The sequence below is a fragment of the Orcinus orca genome, chromosome 6, assembly GCF_937001465.1.
Source record: "Orcinus orca chromosome 6, mOrcOrc1.1, whole genome shotgun sequence".
Classification (NCBI taxonomy): Eukaryota; Metazoa; Chordata; class Mammalia; order Artiodactyla; family Delphinidae; genus Orcinus; species Orcinus orca.
Window position 1 is genome coordinate 88,856,955 of NC_064564.1, and position 25,754 is coordinate 88,882,708.

At 36.5% G+C, this 25,754-nt stretch overlaps 1 protein-coding gene across 5 annotated transcripts in view; it reads left to right on the forward strand.

Moving 5' to 3' along the window:
• Positions 1-388: 388 nt before the first annotated feature.
• Positions 389-25,754, forward strand: part of STX17 (syntaxin 17) — an 80,177-nt gene continuing 54,811 nt past the window's right edge. Inside the window, exons 1-3 of one of the 5 annotated variants that reach the window (XM_004271481.3) lie at positions 389-461; positions 9,043-9,228; positions 21,402-21,467. In XM_004271481.3, the coding sequence (XP_004271529.1) occupies positions 9,070-9,228; positions 21,402-21,467 (225 nt within the window). In that variant the 5' untranslated portion in view covers positions 389-461; positions 9,043-9,069. Of the gene's footprint in view, positions 576-599; positions 780-9,042; positions 9,229-21,401; positions 21,468-25,754 lie in introns of those variants that run through there. The other 4 variants (XM_033431200.2, XM_033431201.2, XM_049710991.1 and 1 more) reach the window with 4 other exon arrangements.

Genomic DNA, 25,754 nt, shown 5'->3' on the forward strand with positions numbered 1-25,754 from the left:
GTCTACCTCAGAGGGGGGTGTAGATGGAGAAGGCACAACCTCTGTGAGCTTCAGTTTCTACAGGTGTAAAGAGGTAAGAACACCCGGCCAGCCCACCAATAAAATTCCTAGAAGAACAGAGGAAAATGGACAAAAAAGTTGCAAAATGTAGTGGGCTATACAGATGTGAATTGTCTCACACTTAAAACTCAACGACACACTTAAAGAGCATTTGTGCGTCTCCTTCCTCTTGGCTCCCTTGTTACAACCCCACAACATAAATCAATACCACTTAGTAAGACGGTCCAGAGCGGCGACCGCGTCTGTACACACAGAGGCGCCAGCCACACCCCTCGAGGCCGGAACTGGGCGGGAGGGGGCGTGGCGCAGCCCAGCCCGCCTATCGCGACGCCCCGTCCTGTCGCGCCCGCGCCTGCGCCTGCGCCGTGCGTACCCACCGGCCTCGAACGTCCCGGCGGGAGGTAAGGGGATCGCGATAGGCCCCCACGGGGGCGTAAGGCCCTGGCCGGCGTCGTGGGCCGGGTGCCAGTCCCGCGCGCGGGAGGGGCGACCCGCAGGAAGCAGGGCATCAGGTTGTAAGTGCGAACGCTGTGGGAGTTCCTCTCGGCTTGAAGAAGTGGTGGTTTCGGTTTTGGAGGTGCTTTCGAAGCGGTTATAGGGAGGCGGCCTATCGGGCGAGCTTGACGGCCTCCCGGGGTCTCAGGGTGGAAAAGTTTACTTCGTCTGCCCTGAGTGTGACGCACCGTGGGTCTTACGTCATCAGGGTCGCCGGCGTCTAGGTCTGGAGAGGGTCCCGCGCACCCGTTCGGGGGCGGGGGTGGGGGGAGGTGGCGTTTGGTTTATGTGGCCCAGGTGCGCGGTGGGTGACGCTGCGAGGGATGACGCGAGGCTCGAGGGTGTTTAGGGGAGGTCCTGGGGCGCGAGGGGGGAGCCTCCTGTCAGCCATGCCAGGGAGGGTGGTTCGCAGAAGGCCCCACGTCTGTCTCCCCTTTTTTTACAATTCGGAATCGGAGGCTCAGAGAGCAGACCGTACGGTAGGTAGGTCCGAGGGCCTTGACTTTTCTTTCCAAATTCAGTACCCCTTCCCCCAGTGAGAAATACGGGGCGACGTGCCTGAGGGAATTCGGTGCCCCAGGTGTGGGGAAATGTGGAAAGGTGTTCATAACGTTTTTGGAAGGGGGCGTTGCCAGCGGTATTGGACTTTTCCTGAGAAATGGGGCTGTTCACTTATAAATAACCTTAAGTAATTTGGTTAACCTCCCAGTACTTTTTCCTTATTGGAAACGTGAGTAGTATGGTACTCAGCTGGTAATAGTTGTAAGCACTAAAGGTAGTTTGTAAAGCACCTGGCACCCGCCCCGCCCACCCCAAGTGTTAGTGCAGTGAATATGATTGCAATTCTTTGACCTCAAAATATTTGTCCTGTCTTATGGGAAACATCAGTTTACACATTATTTTAAGAGACTTTTTATTTTGAAATATTTTACAGTTACAGAAAAGTTACAAAAGTAATACAGAGTTCTCTACAATTTCCTTTAATGTTAACATCTTACATAACTATAATGCAATTATCAAAAGTAAGAAATTAACTTCAGCACAACGCTGTTAACTAAATCACCAACTTTCTTCAGATTTCATCGTTTTTTATACTAAAGTCCTTTTTCTGTTCCACGATTCAATCTAAGATCCCACGTTGCATTTAGTTGGCATGGCTCCTTGATCTTCTCCAGTCTGTGACAACTTCTAAGTCTTTTCCTGTCTTTCATGACCGTTACACTTTGGAAGAGTCCTGGTTAGTTATATTGTAGTGTCCTTCAATTGGGTTTTGTCTGATGTTTTCTCAAGATTAGATTAAGGTTGTGTACTTTTGTTGATACCACAGAAGTGTATATGCCCTTCTCAGTAGTTCATCATATGAGGGGTACATTATATGACACACTGCATTTGATATTGCTCTTGATCACTTGGTTAAGGTGGTGTCGGGTGGGATTCTCTAATGTAAAGTAACTATTTTTCCCTTTGTAATTAATCAGTATCTTGGGGGGAGAACTACTTTTAAACAATGCAAATATCTTGTTTCTCCTCAAACTTTAATTTGTTGATTTTAGCATCCATTGATGATCTTGCCTTCAGTAATTATTACTGTAATGTTCTAATGGTGGTTTTCTGTTTCCCTCATTCCTTTGTAATTTATTAATTGGAGTTTTTCTGTAAGGAAGAGCTGCATCTTCATCCCATTTATTTATTTATTGTTAATTTATTGTTTTTGTATCTGTATGGACTCATTTATTTTTCTATTGGTTATTTTCCTACACTTTGGTTATTTGTTGTATGTCTCAAATTGTTCCAGCTTCGTCCATTTCAAGTTTTTTCAGGTTGCTTCCTGTGCCCTTTTTATAGGCTCTCATCCTTTTTTGAGAACTTCCTTGCTTCTTGGATGCTCCAAGCTTCTCTTGCATTTTCCCTGCCCTGGAATCCACCATTTCTCCAAAGACCCCTGCTTTCTTTGTTTGGAGAGTAGTATTTAAACACCAAGGATCTGGGCGCTAGGTGTGCTCATTGCTACTGGGTTATCATTACTTCCAGTGCCTGGCAGAAGACATCTTAGAAGCGTGTGTGTGTGTGTGAGTGTATGTATTATTTCTAGCTGTACATACAGTCGTCCCTTGGTATCCACAGAGAATAGTTCTAGGACCTGCAGTGGATAGCAAAACCCGAAGCCACTTAGGTCCCATAGTTGGCCCTTTGTATCTGCGGTTCCATATCCACGGATTCAACTAACTGTGGATCATGTAGTATTTATTGAAAAAATAGTATTTATTGAAAAAACTTCACTGTAAGTGGACCCTCTCAGTTCAAATCCATATTGTTCAAGGGTCAACTGTAAATCCATATATTTCATGGAGATACAGGCACACATGTGTATATTCATGCATCTGCAAAGATTTATATTTATTTTTGTGTTTATCTGTATATATATATATATACACACACGTATTTTAGATATATGTCTGTATATATATATATTTTTTTTTTTTTCTAAACTAAAGTTTATCCTGATACTTCTGTTTCTAATACAGTACCACAGGGTTCATTCTAGTCTTGCCTCTTACTTGTAACTTCTTTCTTCAACAGTGAGAAATCTGGCTTTTGTGTTCTACAAAATATTTCCTTATTTGTTCAGTCCTAGTATACACATAAAGTAATTTCAGGATTTCTAACCCATAGTCCTATGAGAAACAAATTTACTAACTAGAGTACAGTATAGTTGTGTGTAATTCTTTTTGTCTTTAGCCTTATAGTTAGTATCCAGTTTAGTATCTAGGATCCCATATCTAGACACTAGTATCGAGTATCCAGCATCTGTTTTCCAAAGTTACCTAGATTAGTTATTTTCTTCCCCTACTTCTTTCATTGTGGTTATGTTGTTCATTTGTAATACAGTTAATTTTATTTTTTATAGTTTGTATTTCATTTTGGGTTCCCCCACATCTCGTTGTTTTTGTTTTTTAATATACAAAAATGCACCTTTTGTGGTGTACAGTTCTGTGAATTTTGATAAATGCATATAATTGTTTATCCACCACCATTCTCATGATACAAACAATTCTGTTGCCTCAAATATTCCATTACACTAGAAAAATAAAGTGAAAAGTAATACAACAACTTTATAGAAGTTTGAGAAATTAGGCATTTTTGTGTATTTTCTCTTGTTTTTTCATAGACATATTTTAAATACCTGTGATGTTAATGTATTTTTTAATCCTGTGTTTTAATTATATCAGAAATATTTCCCAGTTTTCTGTCTTAAAAATCAAGAAATGCTGAAATACATTTTCAACTGATTATTTAATCACACTTTTAAACCACAATTTCTATATTGAATTACGACCTTCCCTTAATAGCTTATAAACGTTATTTGAGCTATTTTATGATCAGAGGCACTGTTGGATGACTTTGTTTCAGTAACATCATACTTTAATGCAACTATTTGAATGCTGTGTTCCCTTCTTAGTTTTATATGGGTAATTTATTATAATTTTATAGAAATGGAAATGGTGGAGAGAAAAAAAAATACTCTCTAGAAGTAGACCAAGAGTTGGGAAAGTCTTGGGAGGGTCTTAGGCCAGAATGTCTTCCCCTAGAGATGGCCCTTGTGAGGCAGCAGGTTATTCCTTGAGCACAAAAAGCTGAGGGGCAGAGTCATGCACTCTGACCTGGAAATATTACTTTTTGAATTCAAAAAAGAGAGCTATCGTCATAGCATAGGGGAGCAGTGAAAACAAGCCAAATAGTCAATAATTGGGGTTTGTCAAGTACACCATAAACTGATCAGTGGAAGAGAAGGCAGAATCATTTGAGTTGTATCTCAAATGATACACAAAGTTGAGAGGCAGATGGGATATAAAAGAGCATCTAGACAGAGGGAGCACCTTGCAAGCCAAAAGCAGAGATTGGGTGATGATACTTCAGTAGGTTGGGTGGATTACTTATGAACATTTTATTTTCTTATTCAGATAATAGGGAACTCTTAGAAGTTTTTATTCAGAGGAGGAGCATGTTGCCTTTGGTGTTTTAGATATATTCTTTGGTGGTAATCTATGGGGAAAAATTGGAGAGGGGAAAGAGTCTAAACACAGGCCAAATAAGACACTTGTAATGTGCTATGCATATTGTGCTGTTTGACTAGAGTGATAGGATTAGAAATCGTGTAGAAGAGACATGTGAAGAAATGTTTTAGTTCCATTAGCATCTGTTGAATACCAGGTATGTTAAAAAACATTTTGATAGGAATAGTAATAGATATAAAGATAGCTTCTTATATAATCTGCATAGTGGAAGAAAACACAAGAGGCAATGTGACAAACTGGGAACATAGTGTTAGGGAAATATTGATAATTTATGAGACTATTATATGTTAATATAATAAAAGAAAGCCAGTCCCTGTAGCACGAGCAGGCAATTGATGAAAGAAGAAATGCAAATAGAGAATAAGTCAATCTCATTAGTAATATAAAGAATGCAAAATAAAACAATAATGAGATACCATTTTTGTCACCAGTTGAATGTCTTAAGAAGAATGATAATATCAGGTATTGGTTGGAGTATGGATAAATGGATATTTTAAAGTTTTTTTAAATTGAAGTATAGTTGACATACAATACTGTATTTATCTCCAGTATACAACATAATGATTTGACATTTTTATACATTATGAATTTATCACCATGATGTCTGGTAACCATCTATCATCCTACAAAGTCATTACAATATTATCAACTATATTCCGTATGCTGTACCTTACATCCCTGTGAGTTGTTTATTTTATAACTGGAAATGTGCACCCCTTACTCCCCTTTACGCATTTCACTCACCATGCTGCCTCCGTTCTGGTGACCACCAGATTATTCTCTGTATCTGTGGATCTGTTTCTGTTCTGTTTTGTTTTTTAAATTCCACATGTACATGAAATCATACGGCATTTGTCTTTCTTTGGCTTATTTCACTTAGCATAATACCCTCTAGGTCCATCCATGTTGTTGCAAATGGCAAGATTTCATTCTTTTTTATGGCTGAGTAACAGTCCATTGTGTGTGTGTGTGTGTGTGTATGTATGTATGTGTATCACATCTTCTTTAGCCATTCATCTATCTTTGAGCACTTAAAGGTTGCTTCCATATCTTGCTAATGTGAATAATGCTCTATGAACATAGGGGTGTATATATCTTTTCAGTTAGTGTTTTCATTTTCTTAGATAAAAACCAGAATTAGAATTGGTGGATCATATGATAGTTCTGTTTTTAAATTTTTGAGGAACCTCCGTACTGTTTTTCATAGTGGTTGCACCAGTTTACATTCCCACCACATGCATGTGGGTTCCCTTTTCTCCACATCCTTGCCAACAACCAACACTTGAAATTTCTTGTCTTTTTGATGATAGCCATTCTGACAGGTGTGAGGTGATAGCTCATTGTGGTTTTGATTTGCATTTTCCTGATGATTAGAGATGTTGATCATCTTTTCATGTGTCTGTTTCCCATCTGTCTGTCTTTCCTGGAAAAATGTTCAGATCCTCTACCCAGTTTTTGATTGGATTGTTTATTTTTTTGATATTGAGTTGTGTGAATTCTTTGTATATTTTGGATATTAATGCCTTATCAGATATATCATTTCCAAATATCTTTTCTCATTTAATAGGGTACCTTTTTGTTTTGTTGATGGGTTCCTTCACTGAGAAAGCTTTTTATTTTGATGTAGTCCTATTTCTTTGTTTGCTTTTGTTGCCCTTGCCTGAGGAGACAGACCCAAAAACATATTGCTAAGACCAGTGTCAAAGAGTATACTGCCTATGTTTTCTTCTAGGAGTTTTATGGCTTCGGGTCTCACATTTAAGTCTTTAATCCAGATAAGTGGACATTTTGATATGTTGCTAGTGGGAATGTAAATAGGCGCAGCCTTTTTTGGGACATTTAGAATCAGAAGCCTTAAAAAATGTATGTACCTATTAATTCTATTTCCAGGTATTTACTTTAAATAAATAATCATAGATGGTAGTATGGATTTGTGTAAAAGAAGAGTAATTACACTGTGGTTTAGTTTATAATAGTGGAAAATTGGAAACATCCTGAGTGGCCAACATTAGATGATTAAATTATCGAACATCTGTACAATGTGATACCATGCTGCTATAAAAAATACATTATAGAAAAATAATAATTTACATGGAAACATTTTTATTATATTTGATCAGGTTATTCACAATAAATCTTTTATTTGTTCTTCATTGCTTCCTTTATTCACCCAGTAACAGTATACTTTATTATATTTTTTTGCTCCTTGCCATTCCTTTCTTTTGGGTTTATTTTCTTTATTGTTAAAGCATGCCTTTTAAGTAGTTCTTTTAATGAAGGGCTTGGTAATAAACTCAGTCTTTGTATGTCTGAAAATGATTATTTTACCTTCACTTCTGAATAATAATTAACCTGGGTATATACCAACTCAGCACTTTGAAGATATTCCTATCTTTTGATATGTTGCTTTGATGAAAAGTTGACTGCTTTTGTTGTTTTAGTTTATCTGTCTTTTATCTCCGGTTTGCTTTTTAAGATATTTTTTCTTTGTCCCTAATGTTCTGAAATTTCCCTTCCATGTGTTTAGGTAAATTTGTTTTTTATTTATGCTATTTAGTGTTTATGTGCATTTTCAGTTTGAGGCTTTACATCTTAATTCTCAGCATATTCTCTTTGAATAGTGCCTTTTTGCCATTTTATTTATTCTTTCCTTATGGGACTCCTACTTGTTATTGAGCTTGTCATTTTATCCTTAATGTTGCTTATCTTCTTTTTATGTGTCCTTATTCCTCTGTGTTCATACTGATAGCTTCCAATCAATAATTGTCTTTTCAGCTACAAAATTTACTGTTTAACCCATCTTTGGAGGTTTTTATTTGTAGAATTTTTACTTGGTTTATTTTCAGATTGACCTGTTACTGTTTCATAATATTATCTAATTTTTTTTAAGATTCTGTTTCTTTCTTTATATTTTTATTTTGAAATGTACCTATTTTAATTTTATTTTTAGGTTACTTTATTATCTCTAGTCCCTTAGCTGTAAATTTTCCCATTTTGTTGGGTCTGTGGACCAATCTTTTGGCGGTGAACTTCCCCATCATCTCTAATTCCACTAACTACTGTAGCTGTTAGACTCTTTATTTTTGGTGTCTGGAGATTTTCCTTTTTTGCTTTCAAGCTTAGATTAACTGTAAAGACCAAGTTACTGGTAGATGAGATAATCTGTATAACCAACACTTCAAGATTTTCAACTGTGAAAGAGAGAAACAACATTATTTAGAATAATAGTTCTTAATGATTCTGGAGTGATAGAGCTTTTTGATAATTTCTTGAAAGCAAAGGACTCTGTCTTCTGAAATAATTCAAAAATATATTCATCATTTTTTGTAAACAAACATTCAGGAACTCTCAAGTCCCAAACCCCTATCTCTATGGACCCAAGTCTAAGATACCATAACCCAATGGAATTAACATAGTCAACTTATTTTTAATATGGGAGAGGTTATGGCTAATTAGATGGCATGAAAACATGATGTACAACAGTGGTTTTCAAGCTTGCTTAAGCAGTGGAGCCCTTTATTTACAGAAAATCGAATAAGTTCAAATTTATGAAATAGATATAAGTAAATTTTCTCCAACTGAAGCAGGTGTGGGGTCCTGGAGCCTGTCCACTTGATAACCTTTACCATCACCTACCCTGACCCCAAAGATATAACCCTGGACTCTCTGGAGCACTGCTCAAAAAAAAAACTGCTGGTGAATTAGAAAGAGCATTTGATTGAACTCTCAGGAATACTGGGTTCTTATTCCAGCTCTGTCACTGGTTACGTGTACTGATTGTAGACAATGCTAATCACTTTGTAAGAAAGGGAAGATGCAATTTAAAGGACATCAATGAGAAAAGTTGCATTTTATAATATATTTGAAGTATATAATTACATATGTTATGTTAGAAATGGAGTTTTTACAGCAGAAATATTAAGAATGAAAGTTTTTCTTCCAGTTTTGCCATTTGACACTTTTTTAGAAAACATTATTCACTGTCCAGGATACATTGGGAGATAAAGACTTGAACAGTATACTTCTGGTTTTTTGAAAAAAGTTAGTTAATTATATGCATACATATATATATCCTTATATTAAAAAGCCCTGGAAAGACATACATCAAAATGGAAGTACGGGGGTGGGAGGAGGAAAAATGGAAAGAGTAGTTAACTATAGGTGAGGAGATGATTGTTGATTTGATTTTATTCTCTTTTTCCTATTTTCTAATCATTCTAAAGTGAATATACATTACCTTTGTAGAGAGAAAAAGATTTTAAAATAAAAGTTTTGTTAAAAAACCAGTCACTGAAGTTCAGCATTAAGTTGAGTATGTGTTTAGAATATATTATAAAATTACCTAATTGTTGGCTTTTAAAAATAATGGAAATTGATTTTTTAAATTCTTAAATAAATATTTCCCTTTTAGGTTTTTCTACATGAGTGGAGAAGGTAGATGTTGCAAGTAGAAGAGATACAACATTTTTTTAGGATGTCTGAAGATGAAGAAAAAGTGAAATTACGCCGTCTTGAACCAGCTATTCAGAAATTTACTAAGATAGTAATCCCAACAGACCTGGAGAGGTTAAGAAAGCACCAGATAAATATTGAGAAGGTGAGTTTTTTTCTTTCTTTCTTTTTTTCCATTTTTTTCTTTTTTTACCACAAGAAACAGTTACATATTCTGATTTATATGTTGTGCATTTCACCTACATTGAGAATATTAGATAAGAGTCTTCGCTAAAACATCTAGCTCCTGTTGATTTAACAACATTATTCATTTTTTCATCTGGTTTTTCTGTTCTACAAATACCCCTCTCACATTATTCCTTTTTTAGGAAGGGATATAAGAATAGAATCAATGCCTTTTTAGTTATACACAGTGATGAATTGAGCAGTTAATAATTAAAATACAAACTGTTTGATAGTTGACTATAATGTGAAGGTGGTGGACTTTGGCTAAAGGGCTTCCCTTAATTTCATTCACCCCATGGCAAGTTTTCTGAACTGTGAGTGTGTGTTCCTGTCCTTTTCAGGTGCATGTAGATTTAAGAGGTAAAATCACTGTTTGATATGAGGGAATTTCCCAACTTCACTGCTTCCCTTTGAGGAAAGCCCAAAGTTGAGAAGTATCAGCTAGAGGTCAGTTTAAGAGATAGGTAGAAGGAAGAACCAGTCTCAGTGCCTGTGGTGGTTTCATAGAACCTGGTCTGGCTAGGATCTGATGGAGTGGTTGTGGCATTTATGGGAACATCAAGTTTACTGAATACTGAGCATTGATTTGGCAGGTTACCTTGTCTTATTTGCTGTGGGACAGGTCAGTGGTATTTGATCCTTCAGAAGAACCTCCCCCAGTATAAATTTTAAGCTGTGTGGCCCTCCATTAATTTTTTTTGGGGGGTGGGGGGAGGGTGGAAGTGGTCATTAAGCCTTTCAGTATAAATAATATTTATCACCCTCAACTGCATACCTTATACAAGTAAGAAGAGTGTCAACTTTTTCTCTCATAGATACCAGCTGTCTTCCTAGTACTTAAGTCTTTTGTTAAAGTATAGAAAATAAGTGCCAAGAAAAATAAGATGAAAATTTCAATGCAAATATGAATAGAATTAAAGATTAATATTTAGTCATCTCTTAACTTCTTTCTTCTTTATCCATAAGCAATAAGTGTGATGACTTTTAAGGATGGAGGAGTTGTCTGCTAAACTGGTTATTCTTGTCATGAGCAGAAACAAAGTGTTCCATGCTTTGATTAATAAGGAGGGCACTGTAACAATATAGAAATGGAGTTGTTTACTTCTGATTGATCATATCTGTGTTTGATAATGTGTGTGTCAAAGTCCTGAGCTTATGTTGAAGTGCTCAGTTACAAAGATGGTAAGAATTTGGCAAGTGAATTGATTCTGAAAGGAATAAATAGGTGGACTGTGGTCTATTAAGACTCTTTCTTTTATTGTCCTATTTTCCCTTTGGCAAATTTCCCTTTCCTTGTATTTATTCTATACGAATGTGCTTGCTGTCATTACCCTCAGATCCTAGCCACATGTACCACCCAGTCATCAATGGAAAGGCCAGAACCCTGGGAGAAAGTTGTGGGGATAGAAACATGTCTATTACTGATTTAATTAGCTGCGTCAGAATTCAGAAGAAAATTATTCCAGAGTTATATAGATCTTTTTCTGCTGGAACATTTTTCCTTTACCGTTTTCTGTAATTTTTACTTACTAAGAAATTTTTAAACAATATCAGAATAATTATAATTTACGGTATAGGTGATGCAGTCTGAAGCTAAGCAGTTAAACTCGTACTGAGCTATGTTTTATTCCATAATCTTGATCATTCTGTCTCTAGGTTTTCTAGTTTAGTTATGAAAGTAATTTTTTTATCTATGTAAGATTGAATAGCATATTTTAATAGATAGTTTATGGCAATGTAAAAACATTTAAAAGCCACAGTGTTCACTGTGGACAAAAGAGTTAAGAACTAAGTTTAGACTCCAGGTGTCTAACAGTGCCTCATTTTCAAAAAGGCATGTTTTTCCTGGGGGAAGGGTGTAGAAAGATAAAATATTTATTATGTTAGCCATCAGTCATCCAATATGAATTTAAAAGAAGAAAGTCAGACTGAAGGGAAATTGAAAGTAAGCCTTAGTGGAGTGATTCTGCAACATCTGAAAACAATGAGAGTAGTGTGCTGTGGACACCTGGGACTATATTCCATAGGTCCTTCAGCATTACGTTTTATTACACATGATAGACTTGATTAGAATGTAATCCTGAAATTTGAAGTGTTAGCATTCAGCTTTCTTGGCTAATATAAAATAGACTTAAGCATAGTTAATAGGAACAATATCATAAGCTTGGAACATAATTTTCTTTGTTTCATTTTATAGGGGTTTGGGGGAAAACTTACTGTGTAACATGTACTGTATTAGTATATGGTTAAAATGCAAGTGGCAGAAAACCTAAAAATAGCTTATTATATGAGATAGAGGTTTTTTGGTTTTGCTTTTATTTTTAATCTCTCATAGTTTTGGAGGTGGTCTGGGGCTCCAGTGGCAGCTCAACAGTCATTAAAGACTCAGGCTGTTTTTATCTTTCTTTCCAATCCTCAACTTGTTTCTGTCTTACATGTAAAACAGCAGCTCCAGCTGTAGCTCTCACATCCACAATCCAACTAAGATGAAAGAACCAGAATCCTATTTTTTCTGAATATGTTCTTTTTTCTCTCAATTCTTTTTTTTCTTTTAAAGAAAATCCTCCTGTTCTTGTTTTATGGATGCAGTATCATATAGTCTCTCTATGGTGGTATTATTATTATATTTTTTAAAGTTTTCTTCTTCCTTTTCTGTGTTTCCTTCCTTCCTTCCTCCCCCCTTCCTTTTTCCCCCCTTCCTTCCTTCCTCCCTCCCTCCCTCTCTTCCTTCCTTCTTTCCCCTTCTTTCCTCCTTCCTTTTCTCTTTTTCCCTTTTCTTTTCTTAAATGTATTCTTCTCTCTCTTTCTCCTTTTCTTCCTCCCTCCTCCCTCCCTTTCTTCCTCTCCTTCCTTCCTTCCTTTCTTTGTGTCAGTCTACAGTATTTTAGGCTTTCCTTGGCTAGCTGTCGATATTTAAGAGTGCTAATTGGAAGGGGTGTGTGTGTGTGTGTGTGTGTGTGTGTGAGAGAGAGAGAGAGAGAGAGAGGGAGAGAGAGAGAGAGAGAGAGAGGGAGAGAGAGAGAATGGGTAGCAGAGAGAGAGAGAGAGAGAGGGAGAATGGGTAGCAGGGCAGTAGTAGGGGCCTTATTACCTGGAGAGGTGAACAGAGGAGGATCTATTTTGATGGGGAACCACCAGATACTCTCCTGGAGTGTTGTCTTCTGTGATGATAGAGGCAGTCCAGTTGCTTGGGCCTATGGAGAGGACATCTGATAGACTACCTATTCCTTACATAAACTTTCAACTAATCCTTCTGTTTTTAGCCCCACCATACACATCCTCCTGGCTACCTGGTACCTCTGGTTACTGAATCTTTCTGCAGTAGTGCTATGCATTCACTGGTTTGCTTCTCACTGCCTTTCTCCCCCACCATCCACCCCTTCTGCAGCCCTAGGTTTCTGCTTTCTCTGATCTGCTAAGTTCAGCTGCAACACGTCCATAGTCTTTCCAGCTTCCAAAATTTTGTTAAAATTTCTTGTCCATTGATATCTTCTGTTGTATTCTCATTATTATTGTGAATTTATACCTTTTAAAGTTCTTTACTGTCATTTTAGTTGAGTTTAGGGAAAGAACAGAGATGAATGTGTTCAGTCTGCCAGGTTTAATGAGAAGGGAAATTATTACAGGATATAAATATATGTTAGCGTTTCATAAGTGTTGGTGTTTGCTGTTTCTTATATTGTTAACATTGAAAATTATGTAAAAAATTAGCTTTCTAATCTGCAAGAAGTTTACAGTCCAGTTAAGGAAATAAGATAGGATATGATGGGGCAACATATAATTAGGTGTGAAAATGAGTGTTCAGGACTGTTCAGGCAGCATGAAGCCTGAACTATGTGGTACAAAATCAGATATAAGCAGTCTTATTGATTTGTTATGTATTGATTTGGTTTCATTTATTTGTTTTTTTAACTTGTGGTTACAGCAAAAACCTTTCCCATTTCTCTTTTTAGTCTGAGAATGTTTATTTCAATCTTACAATCACATTTTCCCCCTCATTCTTTTTTTCTGATAGACTCCTGATTCAGTTTGCTTTCTCCTGTGTTATAGGATAGGAAAGCCTCAGCACAGGTGGTGAACTCCTCTCCAACTGTTTGGAATAATAGCCTTTAATAATGTAACCTAATTTAGGTTTAACATTGTGTAGCAAGCATAGAAAGTCTGACCTATTTTATTCCTTATTTTTCTTAGAATTTTATTATTTTAAGACATAAGATCATCTATTCAATCTTCATCCAAGACACTAATCTCTTCTACAACTTACTTGACAAGTGAGCAAATAATAATAATAGTAAAGATAGTAGCTGTTGTGTTTATTTGTTGAGTGCTCTGTAAGGTTTTTATATATATCATATCATTTAATCCTCAGAACATCCCTATAGGTTACCCTTATTTTTGTCTTCCTTTTTTAGGTGGGGAAGCAGACTTGGAGTGGTTAAATTACTTTCTTGAGATCACTATGCTGCTAAATATACTAATCTTCTAATGTTGTGCTTGAAACATAGTGTGTTCTAAGTTTGTTCTTACTCTTTCTTGGTTTTCATTTTCCTCTTAGTCATGTTTGTTGTGGACATTTCTATTTTATGATGATTTTCCTCAATGAAGAAGGAAGATGTAAAAAAAAAAATAGAGTTGAATACTTTGGCTTTCCTACATCTATTAGCAACATCCACTCCATTTGTTCACCTTTCAAACTTTGTGTTTTTGTTCAGATCCCAACTTAGTAATGTTCTATGGAACATGCCCTGGTTGATTCCATCCTGGGTCAGATATAAATGCACCATCCTCACACAGCACTCTGCAGTAGACCTTAAGGTTCACCACCCCATGATTGATCTTTAGAGAGTTGTAAAGGTAACATTAAAATCTTTCTCATAGAGTTATTCTGAGGATTGAGATATTATGTTAAGAACCCTTGAATGCAAGGTTGATACTTGGAAATGAGTTACTTATAAGTAAGTTATCATTCCCGGGCAGTCAACATTGGTGCTGTCAGTTAATTGTTTGTAATCATTAGGAGATTCACAGCATTCCTGAGACCCTTTGTGTTTGTTTTGGGTTTTATATTTTTTACACATGGTAGGCACAGTAAGTTGCCTTACATTAGCTACACTGTAAGGTAGGTATTATTATTTATCTTCATTACATGAGTAATCCTAAATTTATGGCTTATAATCATTGGGCCATCTATTAATATTATGTAGCTTTACTTTTAGAGTCTTTGATATTTTCTCTTTTGTTGAGTTTAATAAAATAAATTTATTTGAATTGAATACTTACACTTATTATCATCTACAATACTGATTATTATCCCACCTAATTAATCCCCCACAAAACCATCATCTTCCTTACGAAAAGTTCTGTTCATTCTGATCACTGAGATATCCTCTGATACCTGGCAAAAGAAGCCTTCATCTACTTTTTCTGCTTCTTTTCTCATCACTGTTCCCATCATACATTATACCACAAACACATTGATCTTACTTCAGTCCTTTGGATTCCACATGTGACTTTACACCTCAGAGTATTCCCAGGTCTTTTTCTCTCCAATTGAAACCTCTTTTTTCCCTACTATGCTTTGTAAATTCAAATAAATCTTTTAAGTGTCAGCATAAAGTTTAAATTAAAGTGCTTTTATACCTTAAACTCCTAAATTCTGAATATTCTCTATGTTATATCATCAACTTCCCTGAACCTCTAGTGAATAACATTATATAATTTTAGAAAATTATTTTTAATAATTATGAGTAGCTTTCATGTTTGTATACTCTAAGCAATATGAAGCAGAATTATTATTGTTATTCAATTTTGAATCAAAATATTCTGGAAGATGAAATGACATAAAATGTGAGGCTACAAGTATATAAAGTTGATTAAATAAATGGTGGGGTGTTCTAGAGAGAACTTTTAGTCCAGGAACCACTCTCAAAATATTTGTTCTCTTTGCCCAGCAGGCAAAGCAAAACTGAGACCTGGGTGTCACTGCCAAAGAGCACAAAGGGATGAATGTTGGAAGCCTGAAAACACCTGTGCAGAGGTGTTCATCACACCATGGTGTGGGTTTATAATCAGGGTTATCCAAAAAGATAAAATAGAAGAGTGGGTAAAAGGAGACAACGTATTCACCAGGATGAGAATGGTGACCACGGCTTTTGTCTCACCAGGATAAGAATGTGCTTTCGTCTCATGGGAAAGTCTAGGGGAAAGGCTGTTTCTGTGAATGTTGGATTCTCTGCTTATGCCTGTGCCAGAGGAGAACCATGGCGCCATAGACCATGGGGCCATAACATGTCAATGAAGAACAACATGAATGCATGTAGTGAGATAATACATCTTTCTGAAATGACTGAAAAACAGTATCTATGAATTTTTTCTGTAGTTGTTTTTCCTCTTTCTTGATCCTGTTTATTCATAGCAATTAAAGGTATTTATCAGAAGTTTCAGCATCCAGTGGAGGAAAGAACAGAATCCAATGCACTTTGGGGATGTCATTCTGAGTTCCACCTACCTTGAAATGTTGGGGCAGAGCTTAATGGCCTGGAAGCCACTCAAGAGCAAGTAGTGCTGAGACAAATCCTTCTGCCCACTCTGTGAAGATAAAAGAAAAGTATAAATCCAACATCATCTAGAAAATATTTCCTTGCAAAGCTGCCATTACCTTTAAAAACCCTGTAGAGAGAAGCCGGAAGGAGAAGCCCTTGGCAAAGACAAGCTATTTTACCCAATCTCTTGACAGATAATCTCCCCGTCATTGCTTTTCAGTCTCTTTGAATCTACTCTTTGTTATTTTCTTTGTAGACAATCATGTGAAGACAAACTGTTTTATTTCTTCCTTTCCAGTCTTTGCCTGTCTGCCCACTTCCTTCCTTCCTTCCTCTCCTTCTTACTTTCTTTCCTCTCTTTCTTTTGTTTCTTCTCTTTCCCTTCCCCTCCTCCCTCCTTTCCTTCCCTCCTTCCCTCCTTTCCTTTCTTCCCTCACTTCCTTTCTTACCTTATTGTGCTGACTAGGGCCTCCAGTGCAATATTGAATAGGAATGGCAAGATCAGACATCCTTACCTTGTTCCCAGTATTAGGGAATGGTCTTTCACCACTAAGCATGATGTTGACTGTAGGGTTTTTGTAGATGCCTCTAATGTTAACTTCTTTTTTAAGTTTGCTGAGAATTTTTATAATGAACAGATGTTTATCAAATGGTTGTCTTTAAATCTACCATCTTGCTCTTTTTGTCTGTTTGTCCCATCTATTCTTTGTCCCCTTTTCTCATCTTTTACTCCCTTTTGGATTAATTGCATATTTTTTAAGATTCCATTTTTTCTTTTGTTGACTTATTAATTATACCTCTTTGTATTTTTATTTTTAATGGTTTACAGTTCAGAGTATTCATCTTTAACTTATGACAGTCTACCTTCAAGTAATGTGTTTTCATATATACATATATATATATATCACTTCACGTATATTATAAGAATCTTGGACTTCCCTGGTGGCTCAGTGGTTAAGAATCCGCCTGCCAATGCAGGGGACACGGGTTTGAGCCCTGGTCTGGGAAGATCCCACATGCCGCGGAGCAGCTAAGCCCATGTGCCACAACTACTGAGCCTATGCTCTAGAGCCCGTGAGCCACAACTACTGAGCCCACGCGCCACAACTACCAAAGCCCACACGCCTGGAGCCCATGCTCTGCAACAAGAGAAGCCACCGCAATGAGAAGCCTGTGCACTGCAAAGAAGAGTAGCCCCCACTCACCTCAACTAGAGAAAGCCCGCATGCAGCAACAAAGACCTAACGCAGTCATAAATAAATAAATAGCCTTATAACAGTACACTTCGATTTCCTCTCTCAGGGTCTTTGTAGTATTATTATAATATATTTTACTTCTATGTAATGTAATTTTTGTTTTAAACAGTGTTATCTTTCAAAGAGATTTTTAAAATAATAAAAAGTATATTTTATATTTATCTATATATTTACCATTTTTCAGTGCTGTCACTTTTTTGTAGAACCAGGTTTCTGTCTGGTATCATTTTCCCATCAACCTGAAGGACTTCCTTTAACATTTCTTGTAGTACAGGTTTGCTGGTATTGGATTCTGCTTACATTTTTGTGTTTGAAAAAAAAAATGTTTATTTTGCCTTCACTTTTAAAAAATATTTTCCCTGTGTATAGAATTCTAGGTTGAGTTTTAGATTGTTTCAGTACTTTCAAGATGTTGCTCTGGTGTTTTCTGGCTTGCATTGTTTCTCATAAGAAGTCTTCTGTCATTCTTATCTGTGTTGCTCTGTACTTCACATATCTTTTTTTCCTCTTGCTGTTTTTAAGATTTTTCTATCACTTATTGTAAGTAATTTTATTATGATGTGCATTAGTTTAGTTTTGTTCATTTTTCTTATTTATGGTATTCCTTGAGTTTCTTGGATCTGTGGGTTTATAATTTTTACCAGATTTGGAAAAGCTTTGGCCACTCATTTTTCTTTTTTTTCTTGCTTACTGGGATATAACTGACAAACAGCACTGTTTAAGTTTAAGGTGTACAGTATAATGATTTGACTTACATACCTCATGAAATGATGATCACAATAAATAGTGAAGGTCCATCATCTCATATAGATACAAAATAAAAGAAAAACACTTTTTTCTTTTGTCATGAGATTTAAATTAGGATTTACTTTCTTAACAACTTTCATATATAACATACAGCAGTGTTAATTATATTATATTAATCATGGCATACATTACATCCCTAGTACTTACTTATCTTATGACTGGAAGTTTGCACCTTTTGACCATAAACTGGTTCCTTTATATCTTTAGTTGTGGAAAATCTCTTCTGCTAGTCGTTAAGTCATTCTCATCCATAATTGCTCTGAAATTAGTTGTAATTTTGGTGCACCTATGGGAAGAGGTGAGCTCACGGTCTTCCTCCTCCACCATCTCAGTCACTGTCTCATTAGTTTTTCAGAATTTTTTTCTCTCCTTCAGGGAGCCCAATTGCATACATAAAATGTTGCTTTCACTTGGCCTGTGACTCATTGATACTCTATTCATTTATTGTCCATCTTTTTTTCTCTCTCTGTGTTTCATTTTGGATTGATTCTACGTTATATCTTTAAATTTACTATTCTTTTCTTTGCATTGTCTTACCGTCAATTAACCCCATCTATTGCATTTTTCATTTCAGATACCTTTTTTAAATTTAGGAATTGAATTTTTTTTTTTTTTTTTTGCGGTACGCGGGCCTCTCACTGTTGTGGTCTCTCCCGTTGCGGAGCACAGGCTCTGGACGCGCAGGCTCAGTGGCCATGGCTCACGGGCCCAGCCGCTCCGCAGCATGTGGGATCCTCCTGGACCGGGGCACGAACCTGTGTCCCCTGCATCGGCAGGCGGACTCTCAACCACTGCTCCACCAGGGAAGCCCCTAGGAATTGAATTTTTAAAAATATCTTCCATGTCTCAATATGCTCATTTTTTTTCTTTCTTAACAACATGGAATATATCATAATAATTTTTAATATCCTTGTCTATTAATTCCATTATCTCTATCATATCCGAATCTGTTTCTATTGATTGGTTTTTCTCATTGCAGATCATATTTTCCTGCTTTTTTGCATTCATGGTAATTGTTTATTGGATGCCAGACATTCTGAACTTGTTGGATACTGAATATTTTTACATTACTTTGAGTACTTTTGAGCTTTATTTATTCTGAGACACATTTAAGTTATTTGGGAACAGTTTGATCCTTTTGAGGCTCTTTTAAGCTTGCATAGGATCAGAATAGCCTTTATTCCAGGCCTAATTTTTCCCCATGTAGGACAGTGCTTTGGAGTACTCCACCTGATGTCTAGTGTGTTGAGAGATTTTTCCAGTCTGACTTGTGGTCACATGAACTGTTTCTGGCCTTGTGTGATTTTGGGGGATTAGTCTACCTGCTCTTTTCCAGTGGTTCTTTTTCTGACTTCAGGTAGTTTGCTTATGTGCATGTACTGATCTGTACTCAGCCGAAGACTCAAAAGGAAAACCCTGCGGATCTCTGGAACTCTGTCTCAGTATAGTGCTCTCATTTCAGTTATCTCCTCACATGCAGCTTTTTCCTCTCTGATACTCTGCTCCACGATTCTTGCAACCCTGACCTCTCTGGATTTTCAACTGTTTCCTTAACATTATTTTTCTTAAAATATCATGACAGATTAGTATTAAGTAATAAATTTTAAAGTGGCTTATTTTCAGACATGTATCTTTGGCTTACATTCTTTTTGTTAATATCATAACATTAAAGGAGCATTTATACTGGGTCTGATGGCATCAATTAAATTTTTCTTAGAAGCAAAAGTAGATTGATAGTGGTTTTAAATTTATTTGATTGCATAGTGGTTTTAAGTTTATGTTTGGTAAATATATTCTCAGTATAGTCTATTTTTTAATTTTTATTGGAGTATAGTTGCTTTACAATGTTGTGTCAGTTTCTACTGTACAGCAAAGTGAATCAGCTATACGTACACATATATCTGCTCTTTTTTGATTTCCTTCCCGTTTAGGTCACCACACAGAGCACTGAGTAGAGTTCCTTGTGCTATACAGTAGGTTTTCACTAGTTATCTGTTTTATACATAGTTTCAATAGCGTATATATGTCAATGCCAATCTTCTAATTCATCCCACCCTCCTTCCCCCTTGGTGTCCATGTGTTTGTCCTGTACATCTGTGTCTCTATTTCTGCTTTGCAAATAAGATCATCTATACCATTTTTCTAGATTCCACATATATGCATTAATATACAATGTTTGTTTTTCTCTTTCTGACTTATTTCACTCTGTAGATGTAGTCTCTCGGTCCATCTACATCTCTACAAATGACCCAATTTCATTCATTTTTATGGCTGAGTAATATTCCATTGTATATATGTACCACATCTTCTTTATCCATTCATCTGTTGATGGACATTTAGGTTGCTTCCATGTCCTGGCTATTGTAAATAGTGCTGCAGTGAACATTGGGGTGCATGTGTCTTTTTGAACTATGGTTTTCTCAGGGTATATGCCCAGTAGTGGGATTGCTCGGTCATATGGTAGTTCTATTTTTAGTTTTTTAAGGAACCTCCATATTGTTCTCCATAGTCTGTTATTTTTAAGCTTAATGGCTATTGTTTAGTTCATAGATGATATAAAAAACAAAAATTCAGGAGTATCAAAAGAGTTTTTTGCTGCATTATTCACTACCAAATTTAAAGAATATGCAGAATAGGGAATATAAAAATACCCTAGAAAAAATTTTAGTGCTCTACTTTTATAATCTATTTTTCCTTCTATGTGTATATGGGGCATTTTCATGTTACTGTGCTTTCAGAGTAGTGTGTGTGTGTGGGTTATACCAAAAATGTGTTTAATGTCATTATTCACATCTGCTAACATCTTAATTATTTGGGTTTTTTATTTCAACCAAAAATAATGTGTGACATTTGGTGTTGTTTATATTTTATACAAGTATTCCGTCATAATGTTATCACATTTTCCTGTCAAATGAAAAATTTTCCATTATCACGCTCGTTAAGTTTCTTGGATGAACTCTGAAAACTAAACATTACCTTGGTAAAAATTAAGACATATATATTAAATGTTCATTCTCATTTTTATATACTTTCTAGTCTGCAGTATCCATGTTACTTTTTCTCAAATCAGATTTTAGTTTTCAATACTTGACTCTATCATTAACAGACATTTCAAAGTCTTCATATATAGTAACAATATCTGATGAATGCTGTTAATCTTTTCATTTTTCACACTCTTTTACATTCTCATTTTTTTCACCTCCAAAGAGTGTGCATTATAGACAAAATACATACTCTTTTTTCAGTAAAATAAAGAGTATTTAGTGGGTTTTGTTTGTTTTTACCATTTACCAGAATTTTGTGTGTAATGTTTTTGAAAACTTCCTGTTGTATGGACTTTGGACAGTTAATTTCCACTACTAAGGCAGTAAATATTTTAGCTGGTATGTTTAACTTTGGGTGGGTGAGTGGGGATTTTTGAGGTAAATTGGGAATAATCACTTAGTGATAAAAAAAAACTCAGTACCTTTCCCCTTTCTTTCATATAGTATCAGAGGTGCAGAATCTGGGACAAGTTGCATGAAGAGCATATCAATGCAGGACGTACAGTTCAGGTAAGGCTATTTTATTGTTTCAGGTAAATCAGTATGAAAAGACAGTCTTAAGAAAATTTTGCTAAAATATATTCCCTTGTAGCTGAATCCTTTTATATGTATTTGTAACTATTTCCTTAAGGATACATTTTTAGCAATAATTATTGAATCAGATGTCATACATATTTTTAAGATTTTGATTCATATCACCAAAATTTTCTCCAGAAATGATACATCAACTTACACTTTCACAATGAATGCATTTTACAACACTAGTATTACTCATTCCTCAAATTTTTGCTAATTAGTAGGTTAAAATAACACTGCTTTGTCGTCTTAATCTGGATTTTTTCTTTTATTGCTTTGAAGGGTGGAAGCTTTTTATATGCACCTTGGATAGTAATTTTTTTTTTTAATTCTTTATTGGAGTATAATTGCTTTACAATGGTGTGTTCGTTTCTGCTTTATAACAAAGTGAATCAGTTATACATATACATATGTTCCCATATCTCTTCCCTTTTGCATCTCCCTTGCTCCCACCCTCCCTATCCCACCCCTCTAGGTGGTCACAAAGCACCAAGCTGATCTCCCTGTGCTATGCGGCTGCTTCCCACTAGCTATCTATTTTACATTTGATAGTGTATATATGCCACTCTCTCGCTTTGTCACAGCTTACCCATCCCCCTCCCCATATCCTCAAGTCCATTCTCTAGTAGGTCTGTGTCTTTATTCCTGTCTTACCCCTAAGTTCTTCATGAAATTTTTTTTTCTTAAATTCCATATATATCTGTTATCATAAGGTATTTGTCTTTCTCTTTGTGACTTACTTCACTCTGTATGACAGACTCTAGGTCTATCCACCTCATTACAAATAGCTCAATTTCGTTTCTTTTTATGGCTGAGTAATATTCCATTGTATATATGTGCCACATCTTCTTTATCCATTCATCCGATGATGGACACTTAGGTTGTTTCCATCTCTGGGCTATTGTCAATAGAGCTACAATGAAGATTTTGGTACATGACTCTTTTTGAATTATGGTTTTCTCAGGGTATATGCCCAGTAGTGGGATTGCTGGGTCATATGGTAGTTCTATTAGTAGTTTTTGTTTGTTTGTTTGTTTGTTTTGTGGTATGTGGGCCTCTCACTGCTGTGGCCTCTCCCGTTGCGGAGCACAGGCTCCGGACGCGCAGGCTCAGCGGTCATGGCTCACGGGCCCAGCCGCTCCGCGGCATGTGGGATCTTCCGGGACTGGAGCACGAACACGTGTCCCGTGCAATGGCAGGCGGACTCTCAACAACTGTGCCACCAGGGAAGCCCCTATTTTTTTTAAGGAACCTCCATACTGTTCTCCATAGTGGCTGTACCAATTCACATTCCCACCAACAGTGCAAGAGGGTTTGCTTTTCTCCACACCCACTCCAGCATTTATTGTTTCTAGATTTTTTGATAATGGTCATTCTGACTAGTGTGAGATGATATCTCATTGTAGTTTTGATTTGCCTTTCTCTAATGATTAATGATGTTGAGCATTCTTTCATGTGTTTGTTGGCAGTCTGTATATCATTTTTGGAGAAATGTCTATTTAGGTCTTCTGCCCATTTTTGGATGGGGTTGTTTGTTTTTTTGATATTGAGCTGCATAAGCTGCTTATAAATTTTGGAGATTAATCCTTTGTCAGTTGCTTCATTTGCAAATATTTTCTCCCATTCTGAGGGTTGCCTTTTTGTCTTGTTTCCTTTGCTGTGCAAAAGCTTTTAAGTTTCATTAGGTCCCATTTGTTTATTTTTGTTTGTATTTCCATTTCTCTAGGAGGTGGGTCAAAAAGGATCTTGCTGTGATTTATGTCATAGAGTGTTCTGCCTATGTTTTTCTCTAAGAGTTTGATAGTTTCTGGCCTTACCTTTAGGTCTTTAGTCCATTTTGAGTTTATTTTTGTGTATGGTGTTAGGGAGTGAACTAATCTCATACTTTTACATGTAGCTGTCCATTTTTCCCAACACCACTTATTGAAGAGGCTGTCCTTTCTCCACTGTACATTCCTGCCACCTTTATCAAAGATAAGGTGACCATATGTGCGTGGGTTTATCTCTGGGCTTCCTATCCTGTTCCATTGATGTATATTTCTGTTTTTGTGCCAGTACCATACTGTCTTGATTACTGTAGCTTTGTAGTATAGTCTGAAGTCAGGGAGCCTGATTCCTCCAGCTCCATTTTTCGTTCTCAAGATTGCTTTGGCTGTTCGGGGCCTTTTGTGTTTCCATACAAGTTGTGAATTTTTTTGTTCTAGTTCTGTGAAAAATGCCATTGGTAGTTTGATAGGGATTGCATTGAATCTGTAGATTGCTTTGGGTAGTAGAGTCATTTTCACAATGTTGATTCTTCCAATCCAAGAACATGGTATATCTCTCTATCTGTTTGTATCATCTTTAATTTCTTTCATCAGTGTCTTATAGTTTTCTGCATGCAGATCATTTGTCTCCTTAGATACGTTTATTCCTAGGTATTTTATTCTTTTTCTTGCAGTGGTAAATGGGAGTGTTTCCTTAATTTCTCTTTCAGATTTCTCATCATTAGTGTATAGGAATGCCAGAGATTTCTGTGCATTAATTTTGTATCCTGCTACTTTACCAAATTCACCTATTAGTTCTAGTAGTTTTCTGGTAGTATCTTTAGGATTCTCTATGTGTAGTATCATGTCATCAGCAAACAGTGACAGTTTTACTTCTTCTTTTCTGATTTGGATTCCTTTTATTTCTTTTTCTTCTCTAATTTCTGTGGCTAAAACTCCCAAAACTATGTTGAATAGTAGTGGTGAGAGTGGGCAACCTTGTCTTGTTCCTGATTTTGGTGGAAATGGTTTCAGTTTTTCACCACTGAGAAGAATGTTGGCTGTGGGTTTGTCATATATGGCCTTTATTATGTTGAGGTAAGTTCCCTCTATGCCTACTTTCTGGAGGGTTTTTATCATAAATGGGTGTTGAATTTTATTGAAAGCTTTTCCTGAATCTGTTGAGATGATCATATGGTTTTTATCGTTCAGTTTGTTAATGTGGTGTATCACACTGATTGATTTGCGTATATTGAAGAATCCTTGCATTCCTGGGATAAACCCCACTTGATCATGTTGTATGATCCTTTTAATGTGCTGATGGATTCTGTTTCCTAGTATTTTGTTGAGGATTTTTGCATCTATATTCATCAGTGATATTGGCCTGTAGTTTTCTTTTTCTGTGACATCTTTGTCTGGTTTTGGTATCAGGGTGATGATGCCCTCACAGAATGAGTTTGGGAGTGTTCCTCCCTCTGATATATTTTGGAAGAGTTTGGGAAGGATAGGTGTTAGCTCTTCTCTAAATGTTTGCTAGAATTTGCCTGTGAATCCATCTGGTCCTGGGCTTTTGTTTGTTGGAAGATTTTTAATCACAGTTTCAATTCCAGTGCTTGTGATTGGTCTGTTTATATTTTCTATTTGTTCCTGGTTCAGTCTCAGAAGGTTGTGCTTTTCTAAGAATTTGTCTATTTCTTCCAGGTTGTCTGGCATAGAGTTGCTTGTAGTAATCTCTCATGATCTTTTGTATTTCGGCAGTGTCAGTTGTTACTTTTCGTTTTTCCCTTGTAATTCTGTTGATTTGTCTTCTCCCTTTTTTTCTTGATGAGTCTGGACAATGGTTTATCAGTTTTGTTTATCTTCTCAAAGAACCAGCTTTTAGTTTTATTGATTTTTGCTAATGTTTCCTTCATTTCTTTTTCATTTATTTCTGATCTGATCTTTATGATTTCTTTCCTTCTGCTAACTTTGGTGTTGTTTTTTAAATTCTTCTTTCTCTAATTGCTTTAGGTTAGTTTATTTATTTGAGATGTTTCTTGAGGTAAGATTGTATCGCTCTAAACTTCCCTCTTAGAACTGCTTTTGCTGGATTTGTTGTCGTGTTTTCATTGTCATTTGTTTCTAGGGTTTTTTTTTTTTTTTTTTTTGGCTGTGTTGGGTCTTTGTTGCTGCGTGCGGGCTTTCTCAAGTTGCGGTGAGTGGGGGCTACTCTTCGTTGCAGTGTGCAGGCTTCTCATTGCTGTGGCTTCTCTTGTTGCAGAGCACAGGCTCTAGGTGCATGGGCTTCAGTAGTTGTGCGTCGTGGGCTCTAGAGCATAGGCTCAGTCGTTGTGGTGCATGGGCTTAGTTGCTCTGCAGCATGTGGAAATCTTCCCGGACCAGGGCTCGAACCCGTGTCCCCTGCAGTGGCAGGCGGATTCTTAGCCAGTGTGCCACCTTGGAAGCCCCTCTAGGTATTTTTTGATTTCCTCCTTGA